The sequence below is a fragment of the Miscanthus floridulus genome, chromosome 8 (assembly GCF_019320115.1).
Source record: "Miscanthus floridulus cultivar M001 chromosome 8, ASM1932011v1, whole genome shotgun sequence".
Classification (NCBI taxonomy): Eukaryota; Viridiplantae; Streptophyta; class Magnoliopsida; order Poales; family Poaceae; genus Miscanthus; species Miscanthus floridulus.
The window spans coordinates 184,763,485-184,782,626 of NC_089587.1; the positions used below are offsets into that span (position 1 = coordinate 184,763,485).

Consider the following 19,142-nt stretch of genomic DNA (forward strand, 5'->3'; position numbering starts at 1 on the left):
AATTTATTAAAAAATTAGATTCAAATATTCATCTAATGATATTAATTATGAACGATAAATATTAATATTTTTAATATATATTTAGTCAAAGTTGTTTATCGAAAAACAAAAACGACAGATATTTAGGAACGAAGGGAGTACACATCTCGCTTATGATTAGTTAAATTTTTTAAGGTTTGACTAAATATAGAGAAAATAATATTAATATTTGTATCTTCGAATAAGTTTATTATGAAAATATATTTCATAACCAATCTAATGATACTTAGACCAATCTTAGTGGATAGTTTAAAGGCGTTGTTTTCAAGACTGTCATGTCATATACAATACCATGAAATTAGGATGAAACACCTACTCTCAACGTAAAATTTCATTCTAGACTTTCATATGCATTTAATTTCATGTCTCATAAAGAGTTGGTAACCGTGCCAAGAGAAACTCATTTCTTCTCTCTCTTCTTAAATATTACCTCCGTCCTGGAAAGAATGCAACTATGGGTTACATACCACGAAAAGTTATTCATGTTTAATCAAGTTTCTAGTGAATAATATTCATATTTATGACTTTAAATTAATTTATTATGAAAATATATTTCGTAATTAATCTAATGGTATTTATTTGATATTATAAGCATTGATATTTTTTTATCTATAATTGGTCAAACTTAAGGTACTAAAACATGACACTGTGCTAAAATTGTATTCTTTCTGGGACAGAAGTACACTGACAAGTCATCAAAAATGCATATGTGGCAACCTATTTAATACAAATGAAACACACATGAAACTCCCACTGAGATTGGTCTTAGTACGCATCGTAGATTTAATATTTTTGTATGCATATTTGGTCAAATTTAAGAAGCTTGACTTCTCGATAGGCGAGATGTGCATTTATTTTGAGACAAAACGAGTATGTTGCTAGTCGTTACACTCAGACCTCAATTTTGCAGTATAGCACGTCAAGGTTTGACAATTTCCACAAAGGTACTAGACAACATACTCACGAACCAACCCCATCTCTCCCTAGCTCCGGTGGCCGACGCCCACGCCCACGCCCGAGCCTGCCCCAACCCCTTCTTCTCCAACTCCGGCGACCTCCTTCCCGTGCCTGTGCCCCATCACCTCCATGCGCCCCCACCCACATCGAGCTCCTCCCCAGCCCCCCACCCCGTTCCGGCTATGGCGGATCCGACGGCCCGACGAGGTAGGGCTCCTCCTCCAGCAAGAAACAAAAAGAACAGTGGGTGTCGAGAGGAGAAAGAAGAGCGTGAGCCGTTGGATGAGGAGATCGACGGTCCAAAAAATCGGTTGGTAGATAGACTTCTCTCCCATAATAATACCATTCACACTTTTCAATGCATCTTTCTCTACTCCCAACACATCTTAATCTCTATCTCTCTCCTCATTTCCTATCCACACCACTTTTTTTTGCACCTCTTCTTAATCCCCGTGCCTAAATCTAAAGAGGAAGCAAAATAATTTTTCTTTTGCAATCGCTATTTTTTGTACAAGACGAGGAGAAAAGAAAGGCAAACATGATGCGGTTGTCATTTTTTTTTAATCTCGGGGCACGTTGGAAAAAATGAAACCTTGGACGGTATAATTAGGCATCATATATTCTTTTATCACTTGTTTGATTGTGAGAAGAAGAAATTTGCATCGTATGGAGACGGAGTACTAAATTTTCCGATTATGATCATACGACTCCAATGCATCATGCATGCACGTTTTTCGAAAACAAAAAAACGCAATAATTTTGGGGACCTGTTCGCAAAACCCTCTGCCACACGAAGGGGCAGGGCCGACCGGCCGAGGGAAGATAAACAGCCGAGGCTGCCGAGCATACCGGCCACCGGGGGGATCATAACACAGTGTTGCTTGTTTTGGCAATTTGGCCCCTTGCTCTGTTCCTCGTCGCCTGGGCTCGCTTTTGCCATCTGGCCAGTCGTACAGCCAACCCCTTCATTTTTCTCCCCTGTTTCGGAAGGCAAAGGTCTCCCACGGCAACGCCACGCCTCGTGCCAAAAGCCCTCTCTCGCCTCAACGACGCCTCTTCCTCTTTGCAATCGCTTGGCCTCCAAACCCTAGCCCGGTGGCGGCGATCGCGCGCCGGCTGGCGTCGTCCGTCGCGGGGAGTGAGCAGGGGCCGTCCGTTTCGGGCGGCTCGCGCAGGAGGCGCGCCGGCGGCGGCGTGATCACGCCGCTGGAGGAACGCCGATCGTCCCTGCCTGCCTCGGTTTCGTCGCCTCCGGCGGCTCACTTAGGAAGGTACGCGTTCGTGCAGTGGGTGCGTGCGTTTGCATTTTGTTGCGCGTTCGTGCAGTTGGTGCGTGCGTTTGCATTTTGTTGCGTGTTGTTTGTGGTGCGGACTGCGGAATGGGGTTTTCATGGTGGGGTTTTTCGGGCCCGTTTCCGAGAATTCTGACGGCCTCTGTTGCTTTGGCCCCGACTAGTCTGGGGTTTTCGGTCCGCTCCACCTTCGGCGGAAGCGTGGGAGAGGCGGCGCAGTGGTTCAGTTTTCTGGTCTTCGTCCGTTCGGTGGTTGTGAGCAAGGTAAGGTACATGCGTGTCTCTTGCCTCACTTGTTGCTGTTGCGAGTAATGTGGGTTAGATGTGGGATGTTGTTGTGCCCTATTTTTACGAGAGTAGGGTGAGTTTGATGTTGATCTGGCCTGTTTGTGTTTCTCTGTGAGACTGACTAATATGGATTTGGCCGTTTGGGGTTGTTCTGGGCTGTTTCTTGGTTTCGGCCTGTTTCTCCGAGAGTGATGTGGTTTTGGGATTGTTCTGGCCTGTTTCTCCGAGAGTGATGTGGTTTTGGGATTGTTCTGTCACTTTTCTCTGTAAAGGTTTTGGTGTTGTTCTGGCCTGTTACACATTTTTCAAGTGCCCACTTGCATTGTCAGAGCAACTCTAAGAACCTCTCTGTATCCTTGTTGATAGGAATCGAAATTTTGGTGAAAAAATTAAGTTTCAACAGATTCTTTAATTCTTTAATTATTCCAAATATTATCATTTTCTATTCCGGATTTCTCGCTAGCCAAAGATGACTGAGTGAGATTGGCTCTCTAGAGCGTGCACAACCTATAGAAAAGTTGTTGGATAACAAAAGATATAAAGAACGATTTTTATTCGAATGACTCTCTAAATGATGATTTAGAGATTGAGTTTAAGAAAGACTCTTGGAGATGCTCTTATGATAGACATGTATGTTGATGTTCCTTGGTGCACCGTCAATATGGATTTGTTCGGAAACTCTCTCAATGTCATATCTATGTATTGGAAAACTCTAAAAAAAGTCGACGTGTACAATAACTGATCTTACACAAGGTTGCAAAATTTTAAGGTAAAACTCAGCTTCATTTGAAAGATATAAAGTTGATAAAGACTACATGAATAGTGACATGTTTGAAAAATTTCATACCATCCGGTGGAGTTGAGTTTGATCTTAAAATTTTGCTTCCTTATGTAAGATCAATTATTCTGCATGTATCTTTGTAGAGAATCTCAAAACTTCTAGGTATGTTTCTGAAAGGGTTTTGGCAAGCCCACTGAAGAGATGAATACGATTACATATTTTATTTTTTTATGATTTGTAATACAATCAATTTCATATCCTTTTGATCCTATGTCCCAAGTACATAAATTTTGTTGCATTGAGAAAATAAATGCATATATCTCATGTTTGGGCAAATGTTTGGATTTTTCTGGTGCAAGTGACATGAAAGGGTATAGTGCATACGGAGTATTTGGCAAAATCCAGTTTTCTTTGATTTGGGTTCAAACTAGATGGATGTAATTTGGCTGATCCAATGAGATGTGACACGTGAAAACCGATGTGTATTGCAGCTGTCTTTATCAATCATCCAAAGGATGATTACAGAGTGCACTTTATAGAAGAGAGCTAGGATTATACATGGCAATGGGGTCTCGATCCCCGATTTTCCGAAAGAACATTCCAAAGAGGAACGAGTAAAAGCTACTGCCTCCGTCCCAAATTATAAGTCATTCCAAGTTTTTTAGAGAGTCAAAGAATCTCAAGTTTGACCAAATTTATATAATAAAATAATAACATTTATGATACCAAATAAGTATCATTAGATTCTTCATTAATTATATTTTTATATTATACCTATTTGATGTTATAAATCTTTGTAATTATCTATATAATTTTGGTCAAACTTGAGATGCTTGGACTCTTCAAGAAAGTTGGAATGACTTATACTTTGGGATGGAGGGAGTATCTATCTAGAAAAGGCAGAACGGCTTACAGTTTGGAACGGAGGTGTATTTGTTTTAACAATTTCAATTACTTTCTAAGTTCTCCAGCCATCATTAAGCTATAGTGTCCCAGGTAGTAAAATAACGTTGATAAACCTTTACTTTGTGTGTGGGGTTCTTTTTCTTTTCTTTTTTTTGGAGCGGGGGGGGGGGGGGGGGGGGGGGGATTATGAACCGAATCCTTACTGTCTTGCATTGGATAGCCAGACAGTTTAGGGGGTCTTGTATTTGATGCATCTCCAGTCTTACAAGCAATATCTTGTGCAAAAACTCAAAATTCTTGCACCTCATACGTGCTCATTTTTTGTGTGCTGTGCTGCAACATGGCGTTTGAGAGACCACTGAGGTTTTTCTTTTGTCCATATTACTTTGTTGCTTGCTTTGGTGTAATCACTTTGAGTTTTTGGGGCTTCTGCACACAATTACTAGTTAGTGCTCTGTTCTGATTCTTCTTGTAGCCATATATATGCACCATGCTCCCATGAAAAGAAGTTTGTTTATCATGTGTTCATGAATTAAAGAAAAAGTATTTCTTCATCCTTGCTGCTATTTCCATCAAACAGACTGAAATATTTGATAAGTCATTTTCATATATCTAGTGTGGATGATAACTTAGAGATGAAGTGTAGGACGGTGATACATACTTTTGGAGTTTAGTATTTAGTTTAGCAATGGCCACCCCTAGTTTCTTCATTTTTCTTAATAACATACAGTAATCCATGGCTAAATTGGTTCATGCATCATTAGTACCCCCCCCCCCCCCCCCCCCCCCCCCCCCCCCCCGCAAAATTTATTGATGGGCCCCCATAGAATGTTGTTCAAGCTCCGCCACTGTTAGTATTTAGTAGGAACAAGAACCACAGTGAGAATACAACTTAAAAGTTACCATAGATAGTAAAAAGGTGTTAAAAGAATAATGTAAATTTTACTGCATATTGCCTTTTGAGGCGTTGTTTCTGTGGCACTCTGATCTGTTGCAGACCTAAACGTCCACACAGCCAGATTTAGGAAAGTTCATCGTGTCAATCAAGTTATTTTGCTCCATTCTTATCCACTTGGTTACTTTCCTAGAACAAGGATTTGTTTTGGATGTATCAATTAGCTTCCATAAGATATGATTTGTTTCCTATGAGTCCATTCCAATACCAGTCTATGAGTTATATAAGGACGAAGTATCAGATTCAGCAAGAATAAGTTGTCTCTTAAGTCTTGTTCTAACGCTTCTATAGAGATCCAATCTCAAAAACTATGGTTCTATGTAGAAAATGAAGAATCCTTAGTCCAAGGTAATCTAAGCTGCTTATAGCCTATATCTTCCCTGCTTATTAACCACTGTAACCTGGCATTGCAAGTATTCTTAACGAATTTCATGACGTGAAGTATATCTTTCCCATTCTTTTAGGAATAAATTAATATCTGCTCTTTGAGGGGTCATTTTTCATATCAAATTTGAAGCTTACTTGTTTCATTGCTAGCAGGATGGAACTATCCAAGACTTCCATGGAAAAAATTGATGATGCAATTAAATCAACGGCTGATTTTGGTTTCTCAAAGGAAACTGTTGTACGAGTATTGAAAAAACTGCTAAAAGTATATAATGGAAACTGGGAGCATATAGAAGCTGATAACTATTCTGTTTTGGCTGATGCTATACTTAGTGATTCAGATCCCGAAGTATGTTCTGGCCTTCTATTCTGATTTTGTAGAGGCTTTGCTCTGATATCTAGTTAGATATTTAATGGGGTTTTTTTAAGCAATCATATTTTCGACATAAATTAATTCTGATGATATGCAATGATTTTGTGGCAAATAAGAAACTGATATATGATGCTGAATTTAATACATATGGGAACCATTCTTCTTATTAGTTCATTAGTTTACCATGTTTAAGCCAAACTCATCACTGTAGCAGGAAGGGCAGAAAAAGCGAGCTGAGAAGAAGAATCTGGATTCAGACCACCATAGGAAGAAGCTTAAGACTAAAGAGCATGGCCAGAAGGCGAAATCTTGTATGCATGGCAGTGTGAAGAGAGAGTTGGCTGAAGTGCCACGTCAGCAAGAAGCAGAATCCCTTGAGGGGAGAACCACTGCTAACCAATTGCTGGAGTCTTCACAAACTATCATTAGTAAGGAACAAAAAATGAAAATAAGTCGTGCAGAGACTACAAGAATTGGTGAAAACGGTTCGACTTTACTTGAAAGTCAAGATCCTTGCACCTTTGAGACCCCACTTGCAGTTATGTGTCCTGAAGTTTTGGAACCCAGCTGTCATAACGGTAATGTACCTTTATAAGATTACTCTCATAATTTCCGTTTTGTTTACAGTGACGCGTATTCGGTTTTCAGACTTTAATGCTTATGTTTTTGGATTCCCACAATTATTCACATTTCTATTGCATTTGAAAGAATATAGATTATCATGTCTTTCTGGATGTATAGATTTTGGTGTTTTTCTTTCTTATATAAATATATGTTGCTTTGGGCGCAGCAAAAATATTTTCAACTCGACTACTTCTACATATACTTCCTCCATCTTTTGTAGTTATTTTAGAAACTTGTTTTTTGTTCTTAATAAATAGATGTTGTTTTGTGTTTTCTCTAAACAATGTTTACCCCATTAAACCCGCTATTTAAATTGACAAGGAATCAGAATTATGATTGAATGAGTGGAGTGGAGAGGTTGTAAACATGCAATAGGAAGGGATCATTTTTTTTGTCTCTTTTTGTTTAGTGTGTTGTTATTTTGATAAATTTATCTTTGAATTGCTTCTATAATACTATCTGTTTAGGTGATAGAAGATTCATCGACTGATAGTACTCCCACCATTCCAAATTATAGTTCACTTTGGCTTTGTCCTAAATCAAACTTCTTTAATTTTGATCAAGTTTATAGAAAAATACATGAAGGGCGGGCCTGGTGCAAGCGGTAGAGTCTTACCGCCTGTGACCGGATGGTCCCGGGCTCGAGTCGCGGTCTCCTCGCATTGCACAGACGAGGGTAAGGCTTGCCACTGACACCCTTCCCCAGACCCCACACAGAGCGGGAGCTCTCTGCACTGGGTACGCCCTTTATAGAAAAATACATCAATATATAGTTTCATTGAACTCTCCATTGAATATATTTTAATAGTGCAATTATTTGAACTTGCAGATGACGATATATTTTTCTAAAATTTGGTCAAAGTTAAAGAAGTTTGACTTAGACAAAGCTAAAGTGTGTTGGTCAAACTATAGTTTGGAACGGAGGGAGTAGAATAGAAAATGCTTTTGGGTCAATTTTACTTCGGCCTTGTTTGGATGCCCTTAATGAATGTTCTAATAATCTTGTAGTAAGAGGTTTGTGTATGTATTTTGTACTCGTACACTTTCTTCTATGATGAAGTGATATGTGGCTCTCCAATGTGTTTGACAAAAAATGCTAAAAACTAGTGGATTTACATTCCTGTTTGCAGGCTGAAAAAATCATTAATGGTCTAAGAGAATTGATGCGTAAATTTCAAGTACCCTAGGGCATCATTTTGCTAACTGCAGTGCTGTTCTTTTTATATACAGAACTTGCTGCTAGTATGCCAGACAATTTGAGAAAGGCCCGTGCATATCTCTATGTTTATATGGTGGTAGAAGCTATAGTTTCACGTGTTGCAGATTTGAAAATTATGTTTGAACAATGAACACTCAACTATTATGAGGATGTTGATATATGTTTCATTTCCTGTTTTGTTTGTCTCTCCTGTCCATATTCTTTGCTTGACTCCTGATACATTTGTTAACTTATTACTAATTTCGTTTTTCTATGCCGTTACAATATCATTCAGGACATGAAGATGCTCACATGATTTCTGGTGTCAAGCATCCTACTGATAAGAAGTTTAAATGTATTTTGGTTGCGCATGAAGGACAGATGGTTGATGCATGTAGCAGCCAAGCAATTGTAAGCAGCAAAGATTTTTCCACCAACTTTGAGGTAGAATTGTCCAACTATGGAAAAGGGAAGCTATCATTCTTGTTCAACCCTTCCTTGGCAAATGGTTCTGATTTTCAAATGCCTGGCATTGAGTCAATATGCAAGGCAATGGAGGCTAAATGCCTCAGGACATACAAGATCCTAGAACCCAATTTCTCTTTCATGAAACTTTTGGATGATACTTGCCAGTGTATTCTTGATCTGGGTTCTGGACCCAATGGTGGTAGTGCTGATTCTGGAGGTAACCAGAATAATCCTAGTAATATGCAGGTTATTCAGCATCTACCCACAGGCATCAAGAGACAATATCATGATGTCAATGATATAACGAGGGGTGAAGAATGTTTGAGCATTCCAATAGTCAGTGGAGAGGATGGGGTTCTTCCTCTTCCATTTTACTATATATCGCAAAATACCACCTTCCAAGCTGCCTATATCAACCTCTCACTTGCTAGAATTGGAGATGAAAATTGTTGTTCTGGTTGTTTTGGAGATTGTCTAGCAGAGCCACTTCCTTGCGCTTGTGCGCGAGAAACCGGTGGAGAATTTGCATACACAAGAGATGGCCTGCTTAAGGAAGGATTTCTAGATGCTTGTGTCTCAATGCTCCGGGAACCACTTGAACGATCTTACTTCTACTGCAAGGGTGTTTGTCCTATTGAACAAATGAAGGGAGTAAACAAACCTGAAGCTTGTAAAGGGCACCGTATTAAGAAATTTATCAAGGAATGCTGGAGAAAATGTGGTTGCACCAGAAATTGTGGAAACCGTGTGGTTCAGCGAGGAATTACTCGCAAGCTGCAGGCAAGTGAAGTAACTTATTACCGTTTAAGATCATTGGTATTACTCTTTCCTGCTAGATATAAAATTAACACTAATCAGTGCAACAGACAAATATGATGGATTTATGATGCCGCTTGCAAGCTGCCAATCTGTAGCATCTTTTTGTTACCTGATCATCATAAATAAATAAATAAAAGCCTTTCCTTGGATTCTATGCATTCTCTGTTTACTCTTTTGCTAAACAGCTGACTACACCTTATATGTATGCCTTCTTAATCTTTTCCGTCCTCAGGTGTTCTTAACTCCAGGGAAAAAGGGATGGGGCTTGCGCTCTGCTGAAAATCTTCCTCGTGGTGCTTTTGTCTGTGAGTATGTTGGTGAAATATTAACAAACACTGAACTATATGAGCGAAACACTGAGCTATCTGGGAAAAATAACCAAAAGACTGGTAAAGCAAAGCATACATATCCTGTGCTACTCGATTCTGACTGGGGCACTGAAAGTGTTCTGAAGGATGAGGAAGCCCTCTGTCTAGATGGTACTTTTTATGGGAATGTGGCGAGGTTTATAAACCACAGGTAATATTTCTTTATGGTTCTTAACTAGGGTAACGTCCTTTGATCAGAAATTCATTATGATTCTTGTGAAGCTCTGCGATTTGTGAATTGAATGGTTCTATGAGCTGGTGAGACTTTGTTTGTGCTTGTGTTTCTTTTTTTCTCGAACACGCAGGAGAGCTGCATATCATTATATTAAGAAGGAGAATAAGGAGTCTAGGCGACTCAAACAACCCCTTAGAAGGGCATGACAATTACAATAGAAGAAAACACAAAAACTAAATAATACCAAGGACCAACAAAACAGTCATGGCCATAAGCTACGAAGCCCTTTGGCTCCTGCCATACACCACAATGGCCTCATCTCTAATATCCTGCATGATTGTGCTTGTATTTCTTGTCGTTCATTTTTGCTTGTGCTGCCTTTGTCTGATCAGTCTCTTTACATATGCATGTAAAGTATTTAGTAGATGAATGATTATTTGGTTGCTGGTTGTATTATTTCCTGATGCCAGCATCTAAACAAAACAAAAAGATCTGATGCCATGTTGTCCAATCAATACTACCTACATGATAACTTGGCATGCTATTGTATACTGCAGATGCTTTGATTGCAATATTATTGCAATTCCTGTTGAGATTGAGACGCCTGACCACCACTACTATCATGTATGTGCAACGCTACCTTTTTTTGAACCGAAAATACAGCAGGGGAGGCCCCCACTGTAAAGTTTTATTAAAATAAAGAGAAACTCAACAACTGTACAATTGCAACGCTACCATGTTACTGATGCTATAGCTTAAATTTAAATTTGAGTCCTTGTAACCTTGTTTTTCTTGCTCCTTGTTTATCAGCTGGCATTCTTCACAACGAGAGAAGTAGAGCCTTTTGAAGAACTGACATGGGTAGGTGGTGTTCCTGCAATTGTGGTTATTCATCCTCCAGTGCACTTTACTACTCATAGCAAGTGAATGAACGAACATGGCTGTGCAGTGGCCATTTTTTAGGGGAAAATTTGTGGAACGACCAATTTCTTCCATCCTAGCTGAATTTGGTTTCATCTTGTTTTCATCAGGGGCATTGTGGCGGCCATTGTATGACTTTAGAGATATATATGAATATACTTCACCATACCATAGTTATTTTGTTTGGTGGCATGTATTTTTAATTTTGTAATGAAATGTTTGGTAGATTCTTGGTACCTAGTGTTATGGGCTGTTGTGTGGGTGTGGGTGGGGGGGGGGGGGGGGGGAGGAGGTGTTGGCAGAGGTTGTTCACCTGTCTCCCTGAAGCGAGCTACAGAGAGGGAGAGGACGATGAGTACGGATGCTATATCTCCTAATCAACTGGAACAAATTAGCCAACAGACTGCATAGATGTCGCACACCACATGCAATCTGGCACATTCCCATGCTGCTTATGCCGCTGTGGTTGCATTACCCATCTTGCTCCACCTGGTGCCGTGGCAACCTATATCATGCCCTACTTTCAGTTATCTAACAGAATATGCAATAATCTTTAGCACATTCCAACCGCAGGACTATGAAATTGATTTTGATGATGTCAACCATCCTGTCAAGGCATTCAAATGCCATTGTGGAAGCAAATTTTGTCGGGACAAAAGGCGCATATCAAGTAAGTGTCCGGAGGTTGCTTTTATGGTGCGTTAAACTGTCATTTACTGCAGTTCTAAAGGAAGAAAGTCAGTTACTACAAACTGTGTTAGAATTTCAACAAAAATTTTAATGATGCTGATTTCTTACTTTTAGGCAAATACATTGTCTGTCTATGTGTGTGTAAACAACTTCTGCACAAGAATTAGAGAATTAGAATGGTTCGCTCAATATATCTGAGTACTGCTTTGGTATTATATATTTTTGCCTTTTCACCAGCTTTGTTTTGGGAGAAAAGAATATAATTTCAACCTTCAGTGTGATTAATCTCTAGGGCTCAAATTAGATTTAGCACCAACTTAAGTAAATGAATACTGAATCACGTTTGTGTCCAATTCTGTGCTTGTGGCCATTTTACTTTGATTGATTAGGTTAAAGTGCTGTTTGTTGGTGATATTTTGTGATCTAATGCTTATTTCCTACTTTTAGGCAATTATTATGTTCTCTGTCTATTCATGTGTAAACAATTCTCTGCTGGAGAATTAATATGGTCTCACGCACCATGGTATTGTACCCAAATTAGATTTGGCACACATCATGGTATTGTACTAAAATTAGATTCGGCACCAACTGGATAAAATATATACCCAATCACTTTTGTGTCCGAAAAATCTGAGTTTGTAGTCATTTAGCATTGCTTAATTTGTTTCAATAGGTTGTTTTGCTGGTGATATTTTGTCTCTTAGGCTATGTCAGCTGACTGTAAAGGCTGACATGCTTTCACAGGAGGATCTAAATCTAGAGCTCTGGTGTTATCCTGAGAATATTCAAGAGAGACAAGGCGGTGCAGAATTGTGCTAGGTCCCATTCTTTCATCGTCAAGACAGATGATGCCTTGCTTACCTTTGAATCTAGAGTTAGTTGCTCGGGGCATGGACAAATGGTGTCGTCTAGGTTACTGATTCAGGGGTGGTTCAAGAAACGTTGATCTACCAGGCTTACTAGAAACAATTGTTCTCGATTATTTTGTCAGCAAGAGATGTAAGCAATTCTGGAATGTGACTGAGCACTGCGACGGATCTGACTAGGTTAACTAGGGGTTTTATCAATTGGTAATCCTGTGGTCGTTTGGACCATCTTATTGCAATGCTTGTCGTGCTAACTGATACCCTACAAACTACCCTGGCTCATGGGCTCCTTGCGGCTTTGCCTGTTTGGAAACCTGTTCTCTGTTCTTGCATGCTTTGTTGGACATGACATTCTGTTCGGCTTACCCCATATTCGATTTGTTCGTCTTCTTTTTTCAGCCGGAACTGTGTTTTTCAGCCAGTTTCGGACCAACGGAGCCATTAAAATTTTATCGCCTCGATGATGCTGTCAAGCAGATTGCGCACGCTTTTCTAAACGTCTTCAGAGAAAATAAAATTTGTGTCACGTGTGCAGGGCTGCTGAATCACGCAGTTTATCATTGGATTCGAGGGACGTTGCTTGTTCTGCATCGATGCGAGATCGGCTCTCCGTCTGTGCACTGACGGCAAAAGCTTATGCTAACAGAAAAAACACACACATCTATCTATCTAGCAGAAAAAAAGAATTGTTACATTAAAAAAGGACAAGTGCACCAGCCGGGAATCGAACCCGGGTCTGTACCGTGGCAGGGTACTATTCTACCACTAGACCACTGGTGCTCGTCTTGTTGTAGGCATCACCACCAGAAATTGAACACTGTATGACTCCTAGTCTTTTCTGCCCACCAGAAATTCAAAGGGACAACCCAAATCGCCATAAAGCAGTTTCTCACACATGCCATAAAGCAGTTTCTCACACCTGCATCATACAATGACACAACATATGTATAATTACTAAGCTATTGGAATCAAGGTAGGCATTCATGATGTGCCTCCCCGACGACTCATCAAGACCATAGTTGGCTTTTATACCGGGCAGCTAGAATCATGCTGAAACATAGTTTGCCAGCATTGTCGAATGCCATCTAGAGCTGCAGTTGTATACATCTCCCAGCCTACAGAGTCCGGGCTTTGAAAGCTCCTCAACCTTTAGTCAAAGGAATGAATCCGTGCCTGATAGCAGCTGACCATGCTTTCTCAGTATGTATCATGGCATCCCCACACTCGTGCATGGTCCATCCTTCCAGGGCGTGAAGTATTCCGCCGATGCGCCAAGCGCTCATCACCCTTCTTGGCAGCCAGTTCTGTCAAGGAAACAAATAAAATCATGCTCAGAAAAGGCTCGGTAAAAATACATCCTTATATTTCCCTTTTTTTCCTCCTCAAATTTGATGAAGTGGATTAACTATACTCATTATCATTGTTACCTCGCAGGCATGGATATTCTGCATTGTTTCAGGGATCTTCATTGCTGGAGTGCTCAAGTAAGTGCAATCCTTGCGAATTTTCTTGACGGGGAACTGTGAGATTGGAACGAATATAGCTCCTTGTGGTGCCATCTTCTGTTCTTTATCGTCAATGTTGTCTACTAGCCAAATCTGCAGCAGTTTAAGAAATCACCATCAGTATAAGCTGAACTCCATGACAAAGTATTTCTCGATTTTTTCTGAAAACAAAGTTTTTTTTAAAGGATATCCTTGGTTACTACTATCAAGGCACTCTGCTCCAGTCCTACTTAGTCTCCAAGTAACTTTTGTTGAGCCTGTATTCACATTTCATGAAAAAGGCTAAATTAAATGTTTTCCCTTCTTTTATTTCCAACATCATTTACAATCTGTAGTGTTTGTTAACTGGACATGCTTACTATTCCTGTAATGTTTCAGGTCTGTCCAATATTAACATCCATATGAAGGAGCACATATGGAGTATATATCAAGCTTAACTGGCTCGGTTCTACTTGGCAATTAACACCTTTTCTTTAGTACGCTAATTTTATTTATTAGTACATTCCCATTTTAAAACAGTATAAGCTATTTCTCACGATAAGATATTTTCTTTGTTTACTATTAGAAGAATCCACTAAGGCATTGTGCTCCTGTACTACTTGATAGGCTCCAACAGCTGTTTTCACCATGATCAAGTCTGTACTCACATTTCATGCCAAAGGCAAGTTAAATGCTTTTCTTTTGACTTCCTATCTTAACTTCCAGCATAGTTTAGAATCTATTAGGTTTGTCAATTGTACATGCTTTGTAACTATAATGTTTCAGATCTGCCCATTAACATCCTTATGAAGGAGCATATAAAACTTAACTGGATTGGTTCTCAGTTTTTTTTTTCTGGCAATTGACACCTTTCCTTTAATATATAGAAAAAATGGGAAATCCCATATTAAAACAAACGTTTACCTGAGGCGTGTTGTTGCTGGAGTGTTTCAAGTAGCTTGCTTTGCTATCTGCAATCTGTGACTTAAGCGTATCATATTCCTTCTTTGGATTCATGATCACCTGATCCACCAAACAAGTGTAGTGCCATTTTCAGTGAAAAACTGTAAGTAGGTACAGGATAATGCAAAAAAGATATGCAGGATTGTATAAAGTATAAACATACCTGGACGCCCCTCTCACATAATGCGAAAGCTGTGGCAGAAGCTATCTTAGAAGGGCCTGCATGAAGAAAAACTTGCTTTGTGTCATGAGGAATGCTTTTGAGCACCACAGCAGTCGCTAAGCCACTTCCATCGACAAGGCGAACTCTTAATTTTGGATACTTCTGCCTAAATAGTTCACCACCACCGTTTAGCTGTTTCGCCTGCGCCCAGAAGGTACAAAGAAAAGGCCACACTGCGGTAAGCACCTAGTCTTATAGTTTCAACAAGAGTTGTAAAGTGATAATTTCTTGCCTGGTTTAACAGTCCTAGACTGAGCACTTTAACACCTCTTGCATCAGCATCTAATATCGCCTTTTCAATTAAGTCGTTGATCGATTCTCTCTCCCAGCTCAGGCCATACTGCAGGGGAGAGAAAAAAAAAACTGTCAGTAGTTTGCACACCATCAGATAGAAAGAAAGCCATATGTAGCGGAGAAGTTGATTACTTGGAAGTTGTATCGTGGTACTGCCCATGTCTGCATCTTCAGCTTCCTTAGTTTGATTCTCTCAACCACAAACGTAGAGGACCCATAAACCCAGGCAAGCACCATTGACAGCCACGCAACAGGCCACAGCACCCACATATACCACATGGAGCTGTCAGACGGTCTGGACGCTATGGAGGCGAATCCAATCCGTAGATGATAGGCCGACTGCAGGTCGGTCATGTGCGTGAGGTGAACAAGGTCAGGTGTTTCCTCAGTTCCCTTGAGTGAGCTCTCATACAGCTGGTCAGATGACTTGTCCATGGTGTTGTATATGTAGTCGTAGAATGGCATGAACAGCGAGTAGTTTGTGCGGAACTGCGTGTGGTGCAGAGAATGAAACCTGTATGAAATCAACAACAACAACAACAACAACAAATGTTACATTGTGTTTTGCGAGATGTTAGGAATCAATGAGCCCAAATATTTTTTTGCTACTTTTGTGTAGCACTTACGATGGCGTGTACATGAGGTACTTGAGAGGAGGGAAGACCTGGAACATCCACTTGGGCACCAGCTCGAAATTGCAGTGCCCCATGTTGTTCATGAAGTCGATATAGGCGATGTAGAGCACAAAGCCAAGAACAGAGGCATTCCCAATGTAAATAGTCGACAGCATGGGGATCGCAAACAGGAAGTAGTAGACCATGTGTTCAGCAAAGGGATGGATCACCGCTGCATTAGGTAAGTGCATTAGTACGAATCGAGGAGCAATTGTCCACTATAACAGGATCAGTAGTCTATCTATACATGAACAACACAAACCTTATGCAGACTCCAAGATACATGGTAAACCCCAGTAAAATTTAATTTACCGATGCATGGTAAAACCCACTAAAATCTAAGATGGCTGGTTTTCAATGATCCTTGGGGCAAGCTAGTCTCATCGCTAACATCCTGAAACACTGCACGGTTGCATGAGTAGTCGCTTTCACTCAACAGTTCCAGTGTTTTCCCGGCCCAATTTGGGTCCATATTGGAAAGGGTGTCTTAACTCTTAGCCGAACAAAAAACATGCCACGGCAGCTTTCTCTGAGCAATCACATGCGCCGTTTTTATTTCACACAGAAGATAGGACAGTGGAACGGGCCGGACGGGCCCAGCCCGATCCAGTGCGTGCAGTAGACGCCTCAGAGTCGTTGAGACTACACGTGGTCCTGTACTACACTGTATCTGTAGCCTGTAGTGTGGTGGTTGGTAGGGCCTAGGGCGGTGGCTGGGGTCGCACTGTTGATGGGTCAGGGGGCTTGAATGATAGAGAGGCCCAGGCCCAGGACATTTCTGGTTGGATGGAGGGCAGTAAATGGGTAAACGGCTCCATCCACGTTACTGTACTATCATGTATGGATGCTGTCGATGCAAGGCCCCCATTCACTTCGCGTGTGGCCATTTTTTCTGTACTTGCTGTGTGAGATGTGTTGTTGGCTCTTATTGGCTCTAATATTACATCAACAAGGTACACGACGTCCGAATTTTTTACATTTCAGCTCTTTTTTTAAAAGTTTCTCATAAAAAGAGCTAAAATGTAAAAGGGCAATTTGTGAGAAACTTAAAAAAAGGGCTAAAATGTAGAGTTTTCTTCAGTAAAGCTACAACGAACAGAACAGGACACGGATCGATGTGTTTTGTTACTTGCTTCAGCCAGACACATACGAACTTATTCTTCCTTTAGTCCACTGCTTGCTAGTAGTAGAAGCGATGCATCAGCATTAGCATTACTTACAGGTGATGGGCTCGGTGACGATGGAGGAGTGGTGGTGCGAGTGGTACCGCGAGTAGAGGAAGTGGTGGTGCAGCGCCCGGTGGAACCAGTAGTAGAGGAACTCCACGGGCCCGGCGTGGAGCAGCGCCATCACGGCGGCGCCGTCCGTCCTCCACGCCGGCAAGTGCCTCACGCTCGGGATCGTCAGGTAGCCCACGTAGAAGATCAGCCCGTTGAGGATGATCTGGTCGTCCCTGCAATGCATGACCATGCTCATGTTCATCTGCTGATGCCGATCCAACAGGCAACAGCTAGCTAGCTAGCTTTGCTATCGAAGACTGAGAAAGAGATCGATGAACCAGCAGCACAGCACTTGCTCACCAGCCTCGCTCCCTGTCGACCTGGTCGAACTCGATGCCGCGGTCGACGATGCGGTGCTTGCTGCGCGCCGTCTGGTAGCGGGCGGCACTGATCCAGATCTGGTTGTGCACCATCCGCAGCAGCAGCGACGGCAGGATGAGCGCGAAGGCCAGGTCGATGTCGCCCCAGCCCCGCGCGAGCACCCGCCGCGCGCCGTGGACCACCACGGGACCCATCACCAAGTACTGCATGCATGAATTCCACTCCACTCATGAATGAGACCACAAACCAACAGCTACCTAGCTGACGATATTATTGTCACTGTCAGTCAGATTACACTCAGAATGTACGTAATTGATGAACCATGTTCGCTTGATCGTTTACGTGGCTTATACGTCAGCTGATGCTGTTTTGTTGTGAGAGAAAAATATTATATCATGATTGATAAGCATGGCTAATACGATTAAGCGAACATGTAAGCGCATGCATGGCGTGGCACCGCGCGCTTCATTTTGAGGTTGGCTTTGATGGCGAGGATCATCCGTGAGGACCACCAGCACCCTTGGACTGAGAGCGAAATATGATCGGGGGCATAATTCCCAACCCCTGTCCATCTCGATTAGATGATCGGATCTGCCGATCTGGTAGTGTAACCATGCCATACATGTCTATCCCAAAAGAGCCAGGAGAGCACACACATTTATTTGTACCCAGGATTGTTGGCTTTGTTATGCGCCTGGCGCGCTACATTTATATGCTTACAGTATTATATTTCAGAAGAAGATGGAAAAAAATGCTTGAACTTTGTCTCCGACATAAGAACACGAAATGATGATGAGCTTTTTATTTTATTTTAGTTTCTTATATAAGAAATTGCCCCTGGCCCCCTTCTTTTACTAGCAGGCAATAATAAATACGGAAAAGTATGAACAGTTCTTTCTTTTTTGTATGACGTTATTATATACTGTACAGAAACGTGTTGATGCCTTGATAAATGTGATGGACTAAAGCAAGCCAAAAGCTAGATATATGGCCTATGGGGACAATGTAACAGCGTCTTAAATAATGACAACGCCGTCATCACCATCTTTGAAGTGGAAAAAAAAATAAGGGCAGCACACTGCCATCGCCTCCTTGCAGAAAGCAGTTACATACGCATGAATTAGTGCTAGAATAATCTCGTTTTAATTAATTTATTTACTCACGTACGCGCGATGTACACACACAGTAACCTCCTAGCTGAAGAAGCTCTCTCAAGCTCACCATCACGCAAGCAAGCAGTACAGACGACGGTAGTCCTACGGCTAGCAACGAAACTGCCATGGCGCATAGATGATAGATCTCACACGCAGGCGGAAGCCAAGCAAGGAGGATGATGAAGAATACGAAGATGAAAGAGGAGAGGGGAGTAGCAAGCATCATGCATGCACGCATGCCTGTGCTACGCACCTTGAAGTTGCCAAGCCTTTGCCATGGCCATTCAGTCAAAGGGCCCGGCCTGGTGGCCATGGCGAGATTCCCCCCTTTGCTCCTTTGCGCGCTGCGCTAGTGTGGTTATAGTCACCCGCCGCACCTCGCCAAGCGCTCTCGTCTTGCTCTCCCCTCTCTCCCCTACCCTAGCGTTTTATAACCGCGCAGGCACAGGGCAGGGCAGGCTCGCTCGGCCGCTGGCGCACGTCTCTTTCTATCTTCCTCTCGTTTTCACTAGGATGGCAACGGCCCCGATACTCGATACCCGACAGGTAATTGATCCATTAGAGAACGGGGATTAGATCATATCTTTATCTGTGGATATCTAAATGGGCAATAATCCATCCCCGACGGGTATAGTGGGTACG

The 19,142-nt window shown here is 41.6% G+C and overlaps 2 protein-coding genes and 1 non-coding gene across 6 annotated transcripts; 1 reads left to right on the forward strand and 2 right to left on the reverse strand.

Moving 5' to 3' along the window:
* Window positions 1–1,952: 1,952 nt before the first annotated feature.
* Window positions 1,953–12,346, forward strand: LOC136477716 (histone-lysine N-methyltransferase SUVR4-like). Of its 4 annotated transcripts, XM_066475957.1 has the most exons (10): window positions 1,955–2,267; window positions 2,453–2,552; window positions 5,759–5,954; window positions 6,190–6,556; window positions 8,096–9,048; window positions 9,320–9,606; window positions 10,188–10,254; window positions 10,441–10,491; window positions 11,125–11,221; window positions 11,986–12,346. In XM_066475957.1, exons 3-10 carry the CDS (start codon window positions 5,760–5,762, stop codon window positions 12,018–12,020), a joined length of 2,052 nt encoding a protein of 683 aa, XP_066332054.1. In that variant the 5' UTR covers window positions 1,955–2,267; window positions 2,453–2,552; window position 5,759; the 3' UTR covers window positions 12,021–12,346. The 4 variants fall into 4 exon arrangements, with proteins under 4 accessions (XP_066332053.1, XP_066332054.1, XP_066332055.1 ...); XM_066475956.1 differs by lacking the exon at window positions 2,453–2,552 and having other exon boundaries at window positions 1,953–2,267; XM_066475958.1 differs by lacking the exon at window positions 2,453–2,552 and having other exon boundaries at window positions 6,193–6,556.
* A 470-nt stretch (window positions 12,347–12,816) lies between these two features.
* On the reverse strand, window positions 12,817–12,887 carry TRNAG-GCC (transfer RNA glycine (anticodon GCC)). Its single transcript has one exon. It is a non-coding gene; the product is annotated as a tRNA-Gly (tRNA).
* A 91-nt stretch (window positions 12,888–12,978) lies between these two features.
* On the reverse strand, window positions 12,979–18,907 carry LOC136477717 (very-long-chain aldehyde decarbonylase GL1-4). Its single transcript, XM_066475960.1, has 10 exons — window positions 18,754–18,907; window positions 17,326–17,549; window positions 16,966–17,198; window positions 15,698–15,917; window positions 15,204–15,585; window positions 15,010–15,117; window positions 14,718–14,918; window positions 14,516–14,614; window positions 13,535–13,705; window positions 12,979–13,411 (listed from the first exon to the last, which is right to left on the reverse strand). Exons 1-10 carry the CDS (start codon window positions 18,811–18,813, stop codon window positions 13,250–13,252), a joined length of 1,860 nt encoding a protein of 619 aa, XP_066332057.1. The 5' UTR covers window positions 18,814–18,907; the 3' UTR covers window positions 12,979–13,249.
* Between the last annotated feature and the right edge of the window lie 235 nt (window positions 18,908–19,142).